The sequence below is a fragment of the Mustelus asterias genome, chromosome 9, assembly GCF_964213995.1.
Source record: "Mustelus asterias chromosome 9, sMusAst1.hap1.1, whole genome shotgun sequence".
Lineage (NCBI taxonomy): Eukaryota > Metazoa > Chordata > Chondrichthyes > Carcharhiniformes > Triakidae > Mustelus > Mustelus asterias.
The window spans coordinates 77529594-77547229 of record NC_135809.1 but is presented as its reverse complement, the minus strand read 5'-3'; the positions used below and the strand labels follow the sequence as shown (position 1 = coordinate 77547229).

At 41.5% G+C, this 17636-nt stretch overlaps 1 protein-coding gene across 2 annotated transcripts in view; it reads right to left on the bottom strand.

Annotated features, from left to right (window-relative positions):
- Positions 1-17636, bottom strand: part of pdhx (pyruvate dehydrogenase complex component X) — a 285318-nt gene that overhangs the window by 117236 nt on the left and 150446 nt on the right. For both annotated transcript variants that reach the window (XM_078220382.1, XM_078220383.1), the window contains exon 7: positions 874-1021. In XM_078220382.1, the coding sequence (XP_078076508.1) occupies positions 874-1021 (148 nt within the window). The remainder of the gene's footprint in view (positions 1-873; positions 1022-17636) is intronic.

The following is a 17636-nucleotide window of genomic DNA, read 5'->3' as shown; positions in this document are numbered from 1 at the left end:
GAGAGAGAGCGAGCGCACGAGAGAGAGCGAGCGCACGAGAGAGAGTGAGCGCACGAGAGAGATCGAGCGCACGAGAGAGATCGAGCGCACGAGAGAGAGCGAGTGCACGAGAGAGAGCGAGCGCACGAGAGAGAGCGAGCGCACGAGAGAGAGCGAGCGCACGAGAGAGAGAGAGCGCACGAGAGAGAGAGAGCGCACGAGAGAGAGAGCGCACGAGAGAGTTAGCGCACGAGAGAGAGAGCGCACGAGAGAGCGCACGAGAGAGAGAGAGCGCATGAGAGAGAGCGCATGAGAGAGAGCGCACGAGAGAGAGCGCACGAGAGAGAGCGCACGAGAGGGAGAGACAGCACGAGAGGGAGAGAGAGCACGAGAGGGAGAGAGAGCACGAGAGGGAGAGAGAGCACGAGAGGGAGAGAGAAAAAAGCAAAGAAAGAGAAAATGTCTTCCCTCATGATCAATGGTGTTGCTGACAAGGCTCTGCTGTAAGAGCACAGACTATGTATTGTCACACTGTGGCTGTGATGATAAAGCTGAGAAAATGTCCTATTTGACTAGTGACTCGTTGGACTTTTCGACTAGTGGAATTATTCATTTAATCATCAGCGTTACTAATTCGAAAATAAAAAAATAGAAAATGTTGGAGTTGCACAATATTCAGTTTTTGAAAAAGCAAGCCTGGTTCACATTTCTGATGGTGAATCCTGTGCAATGCGTTAACCTAACTTTCTCTTTCATACATTTGCTGAGGTGAGAGTTTGTTTTGCATTTACAGCATTAGTGTCAGGATTAGAAGACAGAGGTGGCTGTGGAGGAACATGTGAAAAATGAACCAGGACTTTCTGACAGTGATATCAAATTAACAGCAAAACCCACCTTTGGCTAGTTGCTTCCTCATCTTTAAGACTTGTTCAATGTTACAGTCAATACTGGCGTATGAATGTGGGATCGTAGTTTTGGATTCTATTAGTCTCCGTGCAATGACTTGTCGAATGTTACTAGCTGGGATTTCTGTAAATGTGCCCTGAAAGCAACAGGAAACAATGTAAATTGCCAACTGAAATAAATAACTTGTATTTATTCAACACATTTCATATCAACAGGATGTTCCAAAATGCTTCAACAGCTAGTAAGTTACTTGCAATGTAGTCATTGTTGATCAGTGGGAAAAGTGGCTGACTCATCATAGTCCTCTGAAATGGCCCAGCAAACCACTGAATCATATTCAAGGTGGTGCTTCACTCTTCACATGGGCAATTTGGGATGGGCAATAAATACTAGCCTCGCTAGAGATGCGCAAATCCCATGAAGGAATGAAAACAATGGTCACCAAATTGCACAAAGCAAGCTCCTACCAACAGCACCGAGATGAATGATCAGCTGATCAGTTTTGGTGGTGCTAACTGAGGATGAATGTTGACCAAGATACCCATCGAATTATTTTCTTCAAAGTACGTCCATTGGAACTTTTACATCCATCCAGACAAGTAGATGGCATCTTTCCTCCAAACTATGCCAAAGCTAATCATACAATGAGATCACGAGTTCACATCATGGAACTGGGCTTTAGTCCACGACCTTCTGGTGCTCAAACTTAGGTCAGTAATGTGAAAGTTAGTGCCACAAAAGCTTTTCATTGTCTAAGTGCTTTTAGCCCCTTAAGCTTCTGGGCCATGCACTGCTGGTAGGATCTAATGATAGTGGAGTTCAGAACCTTGTTAATCACATATACTGGAATATAGTTGAATTTGGTCAACCCAACCAAACATAATATGCAGTTAACTGACTGCGCCTTTGACAAATCTTTCAAAATTGAAACCTGGTTTTAACAACAGAAAGTCTCGGGTCAAATCTAAAGTTCAGATTTGAATTCTTAATCTTCCTTTGCTCAGCCCTGACAATGTTTTCCCTTTAGTTTAACCAGATAATCATATCTGTCCAGGGTAATAAAGAGTATCAGTTCCCTAGACTCAGACTGGTTTAAACAGCAATTGCAAATGTACGTGCAAGTATGTCTCACCCTCCCAACCAATACGGGGTATAGCGAAATAACAAAAATTTCAAATAAACAAAACACAAAACTCCAAACGATACCAGAAATAATTTGTTTAGTCAAACTGCAAGAGAAAGCAAACTTCAAACATAACTCCACATTAGTTTAAATGCAGGGCTGTACAGTGTTGTTTTTTCCAGATAAACCCAAGTCAATGAGTTATTGAAGAATCTTAATAAAACATTGCCACATGTGCATTTTGATATATATTTTTACATGCCATTAACCAAAATATTTTTGGTATTTTGTTTTTAAAGCACAGAGCTCCAATCAGGAGGTAAAAGTTAAACAAGACAGAGGTTTGGTAAATGCAAGGAATAAATATTGGTTTGTACTTTCTTCATTCCAATACACTGTGTGTACATTCTGCAGTTAATGCCAGTTACCAGGCAATCTGCCACCTCTATCCAGCCTGTTCCACACATGGTTCCTGTCTGATACTATTCTTAGTGCCCTCACTGTTGGCCTAGAAAGTCCTGCCGTTTATAAACATGGAATGGGCAATAAATGAGGTAGGGCTAGTGATACCCACAAAGAAAACTGGCCAGGTACACTGCCATCATCAGAGGCCTGGGAACTCTATTTCTGAGCAGGTATCAATGCTATTGGAAAACATACACCAATGCAATGCAGTTTTTACGCTGGACAATTGGTTTCTAATGGATGAATTGTGTGTTCATCAAAGTAAGAGATGTTGAAAAAGCAAAATGTTGTAGATGCTGGAAATATGAAATAAAAGCAAAAAATGCTGGAAATGCATAGCAGATTTGACAACATCTGTGGAGCGATAAACAGAGTTGACATTTCAGGTTGATAACCTTTCACCAGAACTGGGAGAAGTTAAGGTGCTTTGGACACAGAATAAAAAGGCAGATCTGTGCTGGGTGACAGCAGGGCATATTAAATGACAAAAGGGCACATGCTGGAAGGCCAAGTGGAATAGCAATGAAACAAGTAAAGAAATAAAAGATGTGTTTAGAGGAAGTGTGAATGGTAGGATTGTGAACAGTTCCAAATGAAAGCAAATAAAAAGGGGGGAACAATGGGAAAGAATAGAATAAAACCAAAAGTTGCAAAGATAAAGAAACAAAATGGGGGCAGAAATTTTGACCAGAACTGTTGAACTCAATGTTGGGCCTACAAGGCTTGGAAGTTTCTAATCAGATTAGATTGGAAGAAATTCCTTGAGCTTGAATTGAGCTTCCCTACTGGAGGCTGTGGACAGAAAGGCCAGAGTGTGAGCAAGATGGAGTGACTGGAAGCTGAACAGTGGTGTTTCACAAAAAAGGTCACTCAATCTGAGTTTGGATTGCTCAAAGTAGAGTTAACCATTTTGAGAGTGGCGAATTTCACATACTAGAAGTACAAGTAAATTGTGGTTTCATGTGGAAGGAGTGCATGGTGCCCAGGGCAGTGAGAAGGGAGAGGAGGGTGTTGTATCTCCTGTTCCTGCATGGAAAGCTGCTGTGGGAAGGGGAGGAGATGACCAAGGAGCAGACCAGTGTATTGATGAGGGAACAGTCTCTTTGAAAGGGAAAGGGAATATGTATTTGGTGGTGTTATCTTGCTGGGGTAGCAGAGATGGCAGATGATGAGCTGTTGAATGCAGAAATTGATGGGGTGGAAGGTGAGGACCGGGGAACCCTATCCTAATTCTGAAAGGGAAGGGAAGAGGTGAGAACAGAAGTGCAGAATATGGAATGGACATGATCAAGGGTCCCGTCAACCACAGTGGAGGTGGGAAAAATGCTCAGTTGAGGGAAAAAAGACGATATATGGAAATGCTAGCATGGAAGGTAGCATCATCAGAACATATGCAAAAGTGATGGAAAAAGTGAAAGTCCTCAGACGGGTGGGGTGTGAGGAAGTGTCGTCAAGGTATTTGTGGGAGTCAGCGAGCTGATAATGAACATTCGTTGATGGCCATCCTCAGAAATGGATCCAGAGAAGTCAAGGAAGAAAAGAGCTGGAGTAGACATTGTAAAACTGAGGGAAGGGTGGAAATTGAAAACAAGGTTCAGAAAATGTTCCAGATCAAGGTAACAGCACGAAATTGGCGATGTACCAGAAAAAGAAGTGAGGGAGGGAAGGGGCCCCGAGTCGGACGGAATCAAAAAATGTTCCATTTATTCCAGAAAAAAGATGGGTTGCTGGGGCACATGCAAGTACTCATAGCAACACTTTTTATTTAGAGAAATTAAAGAAGTTATACATTTTGAGAGCATTTTGTAATTTTGTGGGTACACAACTGAGATCAACAAAGTTTGACCATAACCTTTGCCCATATTTTGGTTTCTGTTTCTTTGCTAATTTTGGTTTTATTCACTTGTTTCTTTTCCTTTTTTTGCTTCATTTGGCAAGTTGATGATTCTGCCAATCATCAACTTTGTTTCCTTACTTGTCCCATTGTCATATCTTATAGATTCGCAGCACCATCCCTTTGGCCATTTAATGTTTTCTGCCTTTTCTTTTGTTTGGTTTTCCCACATCTTACCCGATTTAAACTGATTACATCTTAACTTCTCTCAGTTCTGTTGAAAGGTAATTGACCTGAAATGTCACCCTGTCCCCAGTCCTGCTCAGGATTTCCAGCAGTTACTGCTTTTATTTGATGTTATTGCTGGGAAATCAAAAACATTCTATTCATTGTACTTACTTAACATTTTAGTCTCTCAGAAAATAGATTCCTTTGCAATGTTTTTGTTTCCTCTAATATGGTGAAATAATGTTCCACCCCCTTCGGGTTCTATTCAGATTTTTCACAGGAAAGGATGTTCTGAAATAGTAATCTTCACAGCATTTTGATACTGAACATAAGCCCACTCATGCCAGCCAATAGTACTTACTTACTCCACAATGTCAGGGAGATTAGCAGGGTAAATGTGTGGGGTTACGGAAATAGGGCCTGGATGGGATTACAGTCGGTACAGACTTGGTGGGTCAAATGGCCTCCTTTTGTACTGTAGAGATTCTATGATTCTATACATACCATGCTGCACAGAAGGTGTAAATAATGTGGGAAACACCATGGCATTTAATGGGTTTTATGAATGTATTCATTATCAATGGAATGCAATCATTATAAATGCATCGTGAAAAGAAAGTATTAAAATAGAGAAATTCACTTTGACAGGCACAGCAGTATTGGAAGTCAAAATGCATCATCACAATATTCTTAGACAATCGGAGTGTATTTTGGAGCATTGCTTGGTTGAGTTGATAAGGACAATCCTTGAATATCACAGCATCTTGTACTCCCTTGTGGACTGATTGTAACTCTGCATCTGAAAAATGGAAACCTCCTCACCATCTTGCATCTGTCCTTGTTATACATTGAGATGGGCATTTTCCACATTGAGTACTGTAAGTTGGGTACCACACAGTACAAAATACCTTTAGAAACGTAGAAAATATAAGGCACAGTAGGCCATTTGGTACATTATACCGATGTGTCGGCAAAAAAGAGCTCTCCAGCTTAATCTCACTTTCCAGCTCTGACTGATCAGGCCCCATTCTCCATCACTCACTGGATGAAAACATTTTCAACTCTCTACCAGAACTTCTATGCCTCCTAGTTATTGATCTCCTTCCTAAGGGAAATTACCCCGGACATTCTCTCTTCCACCTTCTTCCATTGGGGAAAAGATACAAAAGTCTGAGGTCACGTACCAACCAACTCAAGAACAGCTTCTTCCCTGCTGCTGTCAGACTTTTGAATGGACTTGCCTTGCATTAAGTTGATCTTTCTCTACACCCTAGCTATGACTGTCGCACTACTTTCTGCACTCTCTTGTTTCCATCTCTATGAACGATATGTTTTGCCTGTTTAGCTCGCAAGAAACAATACTTTTCACTGTATCCCAATAGATGTAACAACAATAAATCAATTCAAAAATCTGCTAATTTTTAAAATATGCTCCTACATTTAAGTATAAATCACCGATGTATGCCACAAAAAGCAAGGAACCTAGTACTGAACCCTGCAGAACCTCAATGAAAACAGCCTTCCAGTCACAATAGCACCAATCGACCATCACATTTTGCGGACTGCCATGGAGCCAATATGGGATTCAACTCAACACTTGGATTTCCTTTCTGACATGTCTGCCATGTGCGACCTTGTTAAAAGCCTGGCTTAAATACATATAGACTACAAGGAATACAATATCCTCATTGACCCTCTTTGTTACCTCCTCAGAAAATTCAATCAAGTTAGTTAGACAAGACCAAAAACAGAAAATGCTGGAAAAACTCAGCATGTTTAGCAGTGTCTGTGAGAGAGAAAATAGAGTTAACACTTTGAATCTGCAAGACTCTCCTTCAGAGTTTTTAGTCGGACAGAACCTTCATTTCAAAACTGAGAAACAATCACAAATCCTTTGACGAAAGTTGCAGTGAAACTGAAGTCTTGTCATTCACATGCTATTGATTTTCATTTCTGATCCATTTTTATCTATTGATGAAAGTGAGGAATCTTCTTTGCTGGAAGGGCCATGGTGTCTACAGAACCCTTGTAGCATTATGTCATCTACAAACTAACATCTGTATGGATTGAATCGGTTCTGGTTCTGCATCTTTGACGGTGTACTCCCAGGAACTAACAAACTGTATGCAACAGAACTAGCAAACCAGACTGCAATCCTGTACATCTCTGAAGGTCTCTGGACCAAAATTATTCAAATTTGAAATGGTAGAATCAAGGAAATCTTTATTGTTTTGCAATCTGTTTTTGTTTTCCTTTAAAAATCCATGACATCACATTTCCTTTATTTCATTCAAAATAACATTAGCTTGAAAGCAACGCTTCAACCCAGTTTAATTATTGTCTTACAGTGAATCCTGTTACAATTACTCAGATATGACAATTCCAGGTTACTTATACTTGTTTACATTTAGTTCCAGTAGATATTGTGAGGATCATGGGCTCCAGTCAAACAACATCCTCACTCTGGCCTGAAAACCTGGCTGGGACTGATGTAATAAGAAGTCTCACAACACCAGGTTAAAGTCCAACTTTAACCTGGTGCTGTGAGACTTCTTACTGTGTTTACCCCAGTCCAACGCTGGCATCTCCACATCAGGACTGACGTTGCCAAAGACAAAAATACCAGTGGAATACATCATTATATCCGAATAATCGTGGAGAGTAGGAGTGGTAGGAAATGTTATAGAATTAAACTAAGGAAATATGAGCTCATGTAATTTCTATGAATTTTGTTTGGTAGCTTTTCCATTTCTTTACAAACACACAATAGAATGATACCAATTATTTTAGAATTTAATGTTGTACCATTTGCTGAAGGGATTCTAACCATAATGGCACATTGCTCCTCTGATGATTCACACTAACACAGTTTGCTAAAAAATTCATCCTGAAGAGTTATTTTAAATAAAGAAAACATAATAAGGAGACTTGCATACAAAATGTCACAAGCATGCAGAGGTAATCAAGAATAAAAGAACTTAATTGCAAGCTACTGCTATAAGGACATTCATTGGTTAGTGTTGATAAAAACTTCAAGGTTAATGTATATTGGGACCATTACGGGCGAGTCTACATCAGAACAGTTACAAGCGAGTGTATATCGGGACAGTTATGAGTGATGATACAAGTTAGCAGATGATACAGAAATTGGTCATGTGCTTGATAGTGAGGAAGATTTTATAGATATGGAACTGTGCTGTATCAAATACCTTGGATAATGTTCACAGTTCAATTGGGATGCCAATTTTGCAAGTCAGGATGGTGAGTGATTTGGAGGAAACCTGGCAGGTGGTGGTGTTCCTACTACCTGTGTCCACTGCCCTTGTTCTTCTAGGAGGTAGACGTTGCGCATTTGGAAAATGCAGTCAAAAGAGCCTTTGGGAGTTCCTGCAGTGCATCTTGTAGATGGCACATACACACTGCTGCCATTGTGCGTCGGTGGTGGAGACAGTGAATGTTTAAGATGGTGGACAGGGTGCTGATCATGTTGGCTGCTATATCCTGGCTTATGTTGTTGGAGTTGCACTCAACCAGGCAGATGCAGAGTATTCCATCACATGTCTGGTTTGTGCCTTATAAATGATGGGTGGGCTCTATGTAATCAGGGGATAAGTTACTCCCAGAATTCCCAGATTCTGACCAGAGTATTTATGTGGTTGGTCCAATTAAATATCAATAGTAACTCTCTGCATGTTGATCATGGAGGATTCAGTGATTGTAATACTGTTGAATGTCACAGGGAGATTGTTAGATTCTCTTTTGTTGGGGACAATCATTGCCTGGCATTTGTGATGTGAATGTTACTTGTAAGCTAGAGTCTGAATGCTGTCTCTGTCTTCATGTATTAAGGTATGGACTGCTCCAGCTTCTGTTGAGTTGCAAATGGTATTCAGCAGTGTGAAATCTTCAGCGAACATCCCCAATTCTAATCTTATGGTGGAGAAAAGGTCATTGATGAAGCACGACATTGCCCAGAGGAACTCCAACAAGAATGTAGTGGGGCTGAGCTGATTGTCCTCCAACAATCACAACTGTCTTCCCTTATGCTGGTATGACACTAATAGTTTTAGGATTTGCCCCCTTGGTCCCTTGTTAGGGCTCCTTTCTGTCACACTTCATAAAATACCACCTTGATATTAAGGCCCGTCAACCTCACCTCAGGAATTCAACTCTTTTGTCCATGTTTGAATCAAGGCTAAAATAAGATCTGGAAATGAGTGGTTCTAGCGGAACCTAAACTGAGCAGCTGTGAGCATCTTGTGGCTGAATAAATCCCATTTGATACCACTGTTGATGACCCCTTCCATCACTTTGCTGATGACTGAGTAGACTGATGGGCCTGTAATTGGCTGGGTTGGATTTGTCCTGCTTTTCGTGGACAGTGCATACCTGAGCAATTTTCCATTTTGTCAGGCAAATGCCAGTGTTGTAGCTTTACTGGAACAGCTCGGCTTGGAGCATGGCTAGTTCTGGAGCACATGTCTTCAGCATTGTTGATGAAATGTTGTCAGAACTCAGTCTTAACTGTGTTCAGTTCACGCAGTCCTTTCTTGGCCCTTTAACTTACAAACTCTGGGGCAGTGTATCGTGAGGGGGCGGGGCGGTTACTCCAACGATGTGCTGGGACTCCCTCTCTCCAACCCAGAAACTCTCAGTTAAGGACTGCAGTTCAAACTCCCTCTGAGCAATTGTCCTGCACTTGTAACCATTCAATAATGTGATTTAAAACGTAAACTTTGGATAGTTCTCACTGTCTTACAACAATAATTACCGAGAAAAAGTTAGAAGTAAAACCATTTCTAGCTTCTGGCTAACTATAATACTGACCCACCCTGACCCCAACAGTATTCCCCATACCCCTGACTGCCCATAGCACACACCACACCCCCCTGTATACTCCCCAACACACCCTGAAGCACCCCACAGGACTCCTTCCATCCCTCCAGTAGCTCTACGTGACTCTCGGAATGTCGGTCGTCACTTTCAGATACGAAACTAGGAGTGGAGTGGCAATCTGACTCAATCCCACCCCACCAAATATCACATGGAGTGAAGATTAAAACTGGCAATTGTGATGCTGGGGTCAAGGGAGGTCAAAATGGATCATGAAATCTGGCTTCTTAGCTGAGCTCAAGATCCCCTTCATAAATGATTAATTTGATTATGTGCAGATTAGGCTGATTGGCTAAACTGCCCTTTAATATCACAAAATGTGTAGGTTAAGGGATTAACGGGGTCAATGCATGGAGTTATGGGGATAGGGCCTGGGTGGGATATTCTGTCGGATAGTCAGTGCAGACTCGCTGGGCCGAATGGCCTCACTCTGCATTGTAGGGATTCTACAATGAGTACATTTCTTTAAGTCTGTGTTAGCAAACTCCAGAAATTAATTCACAACTGAGGTGAGAAATCATTTTCTTGATCATCTTTTCCTCTTTTTAAAATAGGAATGCAACTTTTGGCATATTCCCATCATTGGCCACAATCCCTGTTTTTAAAAAAATTATGGTTAATGCCTGTATTAACTTGTAGCATTTTGGAAAACATGCAATCCAGATCTGTTGATCTTTCTACATTCAGTCCCAGATTGGCAAACAGTAACTAGTGGAGTTCCACTGTGATCAGTGCTGGGGCCTCAATTATTTACCATCCATACTAATGACTTGGATGAAGGGACTTGACTGTATTGTAAATAGATATAGGTAGGAAAGCAAGTTGTGAGGAGGATTAGAAAAGTTTGTAAGGGAATTATAGATAGGTTCAGTGAGGCGGCAGAAATTTGGCAGACGAGTATAATGTAGGGAAATGTAAGGATGTCCACTTTGACAGGAAGATTAGAAAATCAGAATAAGGTATTATTTAAATAGGATGAAACTGCAGAATGTATCAGACAGTGGGATCAGACTGTTCCTGTACATGAATCACAAAATGGTGATCAGTGGTTAGCACTGCTGCCTCACAGCATCAGGGACCCAGGTTCGATTCTGGCCTTGGGTAACTGCCTGTGCGGAGTTTGCACATTCTCTCTGGTTTCCATGCTAAATCGCCCCTTATAATTCAAAGATGTGTAGTTTAGGTGGATTAGCCATGGTAAATGCGCGGGGTTACGGGGATGGGGTGTGGGTGTTGAGCCTGGGTAAGATGCTCTTTCGGAGAGTCAGTGCAGATTCGATGAGCCAAATGATCTCCTATTGCACTGGAGGGATTCTATGGTTAGTATGCTGATAGACAAATGGAATGCAAAGGAGGATTGAGTGTAAAAGTAAGGGAGTCATGCTATAACTGTGAACTGAGTACAGTTTTGCGTCAGAAATTGATGGCCTGCAGGAATTAAAAGAATTTGATGCACACTGGAGGTCGGTAGGGGGTTGTTGGGTCAGGGTGTGTGCATGTTGTTGAGGGGAGTGGGTCGGTGCAGGTCAGGTCCACGGGTTGAGATAATTGGGAGTGAGATAGATGTGGGAAATGCTGTTCCAATTAAACAACATCCTTGAAAACACGACCTTTTCAAGTTGGCACAGGTTCAGGTGGAAAAGCCGATGCTTACTCAGTCAGACGCAGGAGCCAAAAGTCTCGATCAATCAAACTGGAGAAGGAGAACCAGTTAATGGATAATAATGTGAACAAAGAACGTGAGCAGGTGTGGAGACAGATAAAAGTCAAGCTGATTGTTTTGAAACATGTTCCTGAATTGTTCAATTTGCCTGAACATAAAATACAGGACTGTCAAAAACAGCACATCATCTATGCCAAGGAAAATGTGGATGAATCAACGGTCATGTGTGATCTAAAAAAGGAGATTGAGGAGTGGAGTATTCATAGAAATCATAGAAACTATGATCATATTGTACTGTGGATGAAAGGAAAGGACAACAACAACATGGAATCAGACTGTTGGCCAAAATTTCCCATCATCTAAAATGAACTGCTGGCATAATGATTCTGTATGGAGTGCAGAGATGTGGATGCCCAGTGGAACTGTACTGTACACAGCTGGTATTCAAATACCTTACATTGGTTTTTGCAGCAGCGTAACTGCCAACATGATCTTTGGAACCATGGCCGAAATGGGGTCTGGCACCAGGAAAAACAATCTGCTGTGTGTCTTTGCCAGAGTGTGTGCAGAATGTGATGGTGCAGATCCAGAGCAAACAAAAGACTCGAATTGCTTGACAGAAGAGCAGCTAAGGCCAATGAACAAGAAAGGGGACAGAGATAAAATGATCTTTCTGAATGGCCCAGACTACACACATGTAATGTGTTATCCTGCCTAGTTCTGTGAGGACATTACCAGAACTAATTTATCGTTATAACAATAAACTAAGTTTGAATTTGGAATTAAAACAGGGTTAAAAACTGAAGGAGAATTTTGGAGATGGAGGCTATTGTTGCAGCCAAAGCCAATGCTTTGTCACAAGTGTGATAAACAGGAAGGAGGAGTGTTTGTTGGTGGAAGACAAGGACTGGAATGGACTATATTACTGTTATGTTTGCATGTTCTGATTTTGTAAAGTATATGTATACCTATTGTAAAATACTAGCAATGTGGACCTAAAAGGGTGAAAAATGAAACCATCTTTGAATGTTGATGGTTCATTTTTTAAGAGAGGTGGTATGACATTCGTGTACCTTTAAGAGATTTTAAAAAAATCATGATCTCTGCAGCTCTCTCGGTCAATGTGTCTCAAGCTTACAACCTTACATGATGTCACTGGTGGGAGAAAAGAAAAACGGTGGGCAGGTCAGGTGACAAGGGTTGGTTTTAATTTTGTTTTGGCTGCAGTGCCAGAGGTAGTTTTAGAAGCAAGCTGGAAAAGAAGTCTCTTTCTCTCTGTTTTTATTTTGAACATTTTACCAGTTAGCTGAAAGCACAGCTTACTGCCATTCTGCAGTAAAGAATCTGTGCTTTGGGGTTTTGGGGAACTGATACCACTACAAATTGCTCTGAGTTTTCAAGATCATTTGAAATCAGCATTCAACCCAAGGAACTCGATCCCAGTATCAAGTGAGCATTAGTCTCTGCTGTATTAAACCTGTGAAAAGAGTTCTTGTTGCCGACAGGTTTTGGTTTTAATTGGAACACATTAGGAGATATTCATTAAGAGTTATACATTATAGTGGTTGGTTTGTTTCTTGTTTGTAATTGATAAAAACTCTTGCTAATTTTCTTACTATACATGTAAGAAGTTAGAAGAGCTTTTAATGTTTTAAAGCAAAGATTGGTGTAACTTTGGTGGAACCATCCAAAGTTTGCAATTTAAATCATATTTTTGGATGGTTCTCCACGCAGGACAATTGTCCAGAGTAAGAAGTCACTTCTGGCCTGGGCAATTTCTGTGCAAACCTTAACTGTAATGTTCAGAGAGAGATTCCCCAGTTCATCTTTGGTTTACTCCCAAAATCTGACACTGGGGAGCTGGGAAGTTATTGCCTTTTGTCACCTTAGTTAAGAAGGAATATATTTGCATTTGAAGTAGTTCGGGCAAGGTTCATTAGGCTGATTCATGGGTTAAAGGGGTTGTCTTATGAAGATATGTTGAGCAGATTGGGCCTATATTCATTGGAGCTTGAGGGATGATCTTACATATGAATCGGAGAGAGTTTGATAGGGTAGATGGTGAGAGGATGCTTACATTTGTGAGGGAATAAAGAACTGGGGGTGCAGTTTAAAATAAAGGGTTTCTATTTAAGATGGATATGGAGGGTCATTAGTCTTTGGATTTCTCTTCCTCAGAGAGCAATGGAGGCTAGGACATTGAATATATTCAAGAATGAGTTAGACAGATCTACAGTGAGTCAAAGGTTACGGGCGACAGGTGGAAAGTAGAGTTAAGACACAATCAGATTAGCCATGATCTCATTCAATGGTAGAGCAGGCACGAGGAGCTGCTTGGTCTACTCCTGCTGCAGTCTCTTATGATCTTATGAACCTCTTTCTTTTCAAAAATTATGCATTCAATTCAAGACCCTGTGGTGTTCTTCCACATTATCCTCAAATATTCCTTTTTCATATTTCTCTGTAAAAGATCTCTATTAGGTTAGGTTGAGGTGACCTATCTTTTACAAGCCATACAGTAGTCCACAATAAACTCATACATTGTTAATGTTTAATTTATTGTTCCCGGATAATGGATTCTATCAGTGTCCACAATATTGACATTTAATTCATCGTCTTCCACTTCAAGCCCTCTAGCACTCTCTCAAGGTCTACTGAACTTTGGAAAACTATAACTCATAGCAGCCTAATTTTCCCACCTATTCTTTTAATATTCTCTGATGGATATCTTCAGGATGTGGAAATTTGTCTGCCCCAATCTTCTTATATGATCCTTGCAATGTTCTGTTTATAATAATTGTTCCTTCCTTAATCCTGAGTGACCACTATACTGCTGATAATAGATCTTCCTGTTCCACTCTATTTTTTCTTGATATACTTTAAAAAATGTTTGCTATTACATCAATACCATCTTGCTGGGTTCCATATGATGTGAAAAGAAATCCAGAGCATTATTCTTTTCCCATTCTTAAAAATGAACTTTCTGCTGAACCAAAACAAAGGCTGCGACAAGACACATGACCATTGGGTTGGACCTTTGTTCTTGAAGTTATCACCAGGATTAAAAGAACAAAATAGTTATCTTTTTCAGCCAGCAGTATCTCACACCTCCTTATACACACCCTTTGTAATCATATAAACCAGTTGTCTTGCTCATATAGACTTGTTATGCTTGCAGACTCCTATCAGACCTGGGATTGCCCAGATCCTTTTCAAAAGGGAACCAAAGTGATATAACTTGCATCTAATAAGCTTAACTTGCTAGTGGAGTCGGTGGATCTGCCTAGGCAATGGTTCCCCAACACCAGAATATCACTCATGGCTGGTAGCTCTTTCAATAACTAACGACTAGGACATTATCAGTCCTGAAATCAAAGCCAATTCCAGATATTGGATAAATATTCCTTTTGGAAGTCATTGTGAAGAGAGGTCACATGACTTGACTATTTTGAAGTCTCTATCTGTCTTTTGACAACTGAGAAATCTTCAGCCTGCTGTTTCAACATCAACTAGAAAGGACTTCAGCTACCCGGCTGAGCAACAGGTCGGTGACCATCTCTCGGCTCATTCAAGACTGTCTCTGCTGGAAGATTTCCTATCTCTGCCTGCAGAATTGACACAGTCTCTGTATAACTACTTCATCTGAATTATCCAATTGCAAAGCAAATGCTACAACTTCGGTTTTCAACTAGCTGAACTCAAACTCTTGTGAAAGAATTCCTCTTTGAACTCTGACTTTGGAAATCATGTGAACTAATATACATTTCTGTGATCCTTTTACTGTTAATATTGATAGTTTTAAAACTCCTTTCTCTATCCTCCCCTTTAGTTTGTATGTGTTTTCTAGCCCCCACATTACTGTTTGTGCATGCGTTTGAGTTTTGAATGTGAAATAAACTAACTTTCTAATCATAACATGAGTTTTCTGCAGATTATTTGTAAATTGGATCACAAAAATTATGCTGATGAAGACTTAAAAAGTAATTCAAGACATCTTCTGCTTGGGGACAGGTGGAGAGAGGAAATCACTGCAGACTGCCTATCTCTCTCATGCTCGTAATAATCTCCAAGTTTTTCCCCCCCCGAAATTCCTCTCCACTGCACTGCGGGTGGCACGGTAGCACAGTGGTTAGCACTGCTGCTTCACAGCTCCAGGGACCTGGGTTCGATTCCCGGCTTCGGTCACTGTCTGTGTGGAGTTTGCACATTCTCCTCGTGTCTGTGTGGGTTTCCTCCGGGTGCTCCGGTTTCCTCCCACAGTCCAAAGATGTGCGGGTTAGGTTGATTGGCCATGCTAAAACAAAATTGCCCCTTAGTGTCCTGAGATGCGTAGGTTAGAGGGATTAGTGGGTAGGATATGGGGGTAGGGCCTGGGTGGGATTGTGGTCGGTGCAGACTCGATAGGCCGAATGGCCTCTTTCTGTACTGTAAGGTTTCTATGATTTCTATGATATAGACTGCTGTTATATAGACCTTCTCATTTCAGTTAATGTTGATCTTAACCATTCTTGTAAAGCATGGTGGCAGCCTCCCAGAAAAACCACGACGGTCTTTCCGTGGTGTGTAGCTATTTCCTACACTCCACCATTGGGCTGTAGATTCACAAATGAATTATGTCACCATATTGTGGTCAATTCCTTCCTCATTCTTTCAAACTTAGCTCTGTTTCAAGTCCAAAATGATGGTTTGTGACCCTCCTTTTTCCTGTTTTAGGTTAATTTTGAATTCACTATTTTGCTGCAACTTTTCACAAGATACTCCCTTACTGCCAGATCACTATTTTTGCTTCATTACTCATAACAAATTTGAGTATTCTGGGCTCCATGTTAGATGGAAGACAAAGTGCTTAAGGGAACTCTCCTCATTTATTCAGTTAAACCCATTTCCTTTGTATTTGTACTGCTATCTATCTCCCGATTTCTACATATCTACAGAGGTTTAATGGACCAAACCCCTTTCCATCTGTTTTACATACGGTCAATTAAAATTATATTTATTTTGTAGGTAGCACTTTTTATCTCGGAATGCTGCTTTGTCGACAACACTTTATGTACACAATATCCCACTGATCACAAAACTGGATGATCAGCTCATCAGCGCTTGGTGTCAGCATCAGCTTAGTGGTAGCACTCTAATCTCAGAGTTGGAAGGTAGTGGGTTCAAGACCTATTCTAGAGACTTGAGCACGTGATCCAGGCCGACAGTAAGTTCTGCACTGTCGGAGGTGTGGCTGCTTTGGTGAGATGTTAGACCGAGGGTGCACCTGCCCTCTTGGGTGAACAAGAAGGAACATCACAGCACTATTCTGAAGAGCAGCAGGAAACAAATCCCTGGTATCCTGAGCAATATTTATCTCTCAACCAATAGCACTGAAAAAACAATTATCTGGTAATTATAACATTGCTGTTTGCAGAGCTGTGCCGAATGCAAACAGGGTGCCACATTTCCTACATTACAACATCACTACACTTCAAACAGTATCTAAGTTGTCATAAAGCACTTCTGGAACATTCTAAGGTTGTGAAAGATGCTATATAAACATAAATCCATCTTTAAACGTCGAAAGAGAAGTACTCAATTTTATATAAAAACAGCAGCACATTTTCCGTCAGTTTACATAATTGAGGATTCAGTGAAGTATTTTCAGTTTTGTTTTGACTGAATATTGTTTCTGTAATTGGGTGGGTTACATTGAACAGATTACAAATTGGGTATTTTCAATCTTAGTTTACAGGAACTCTGATCAAGATATAATCTATACCAAACGTAACATTTTGAGGGAAACAGAACAATGATGATCAGGATTTGATTGTACTGGAGCTGGATATAAATGGATTTTCCCTCAAAGTTGAATTATTACAGTCTAGACCAACTATATTTGAATATAACGTTAATATCTTGAGACAATATAGAGAGTCTTCATCAGCATTGAAAGGAGGGAGAACGAAGAAACTGCAACAAAAGACAGATGTCTTGGTGTGAAGGGGAGCAGGGGGGGTACATGTATTACCTCAGCGCAAAACAAAGACTTTGTTCCTCTTCTGGCAGATCTGCTGAGTTTTCAGCCCATCGAGTCTGCACCGACTCCCGAAATGGGCATCCCATCCAGGCCTTGTCCCCATTACCCCATGTATTTACCTCACTAATCCCTCTAACGTACACATCATGGGACAATAAGTAGCAATTTGGCATTGCCAATCCACCTAACCAGCACGCCTTTTGGACTGTGGGAGGAAACCCACACTTGAGGGTGGGAGAATGACAGGGGATGAGGGAGTTGAGATAGGCGGGGGTGGGAAGGAGGGGTGGCAGGGAGAGGGGACGGACGGGCGGCTGGAGGGGCGATGGAGAGATGGCTTGGGGGTGGGGGACAGAGGGGCGGCCAGGGCAGCGGGGGGGGGGACGACAGAGGGGGGGCGGCGGGGGGGGGACGACAGAGGGGGGGCGGCGGGGGGGGGACGACAGAGGTGGGGCGGCGGGGGGGGGGACGACAGAGGGGGGGCGGCGGGGGGGGGGACGACAGAGGGGGGGCGGCGGGGGGGGGA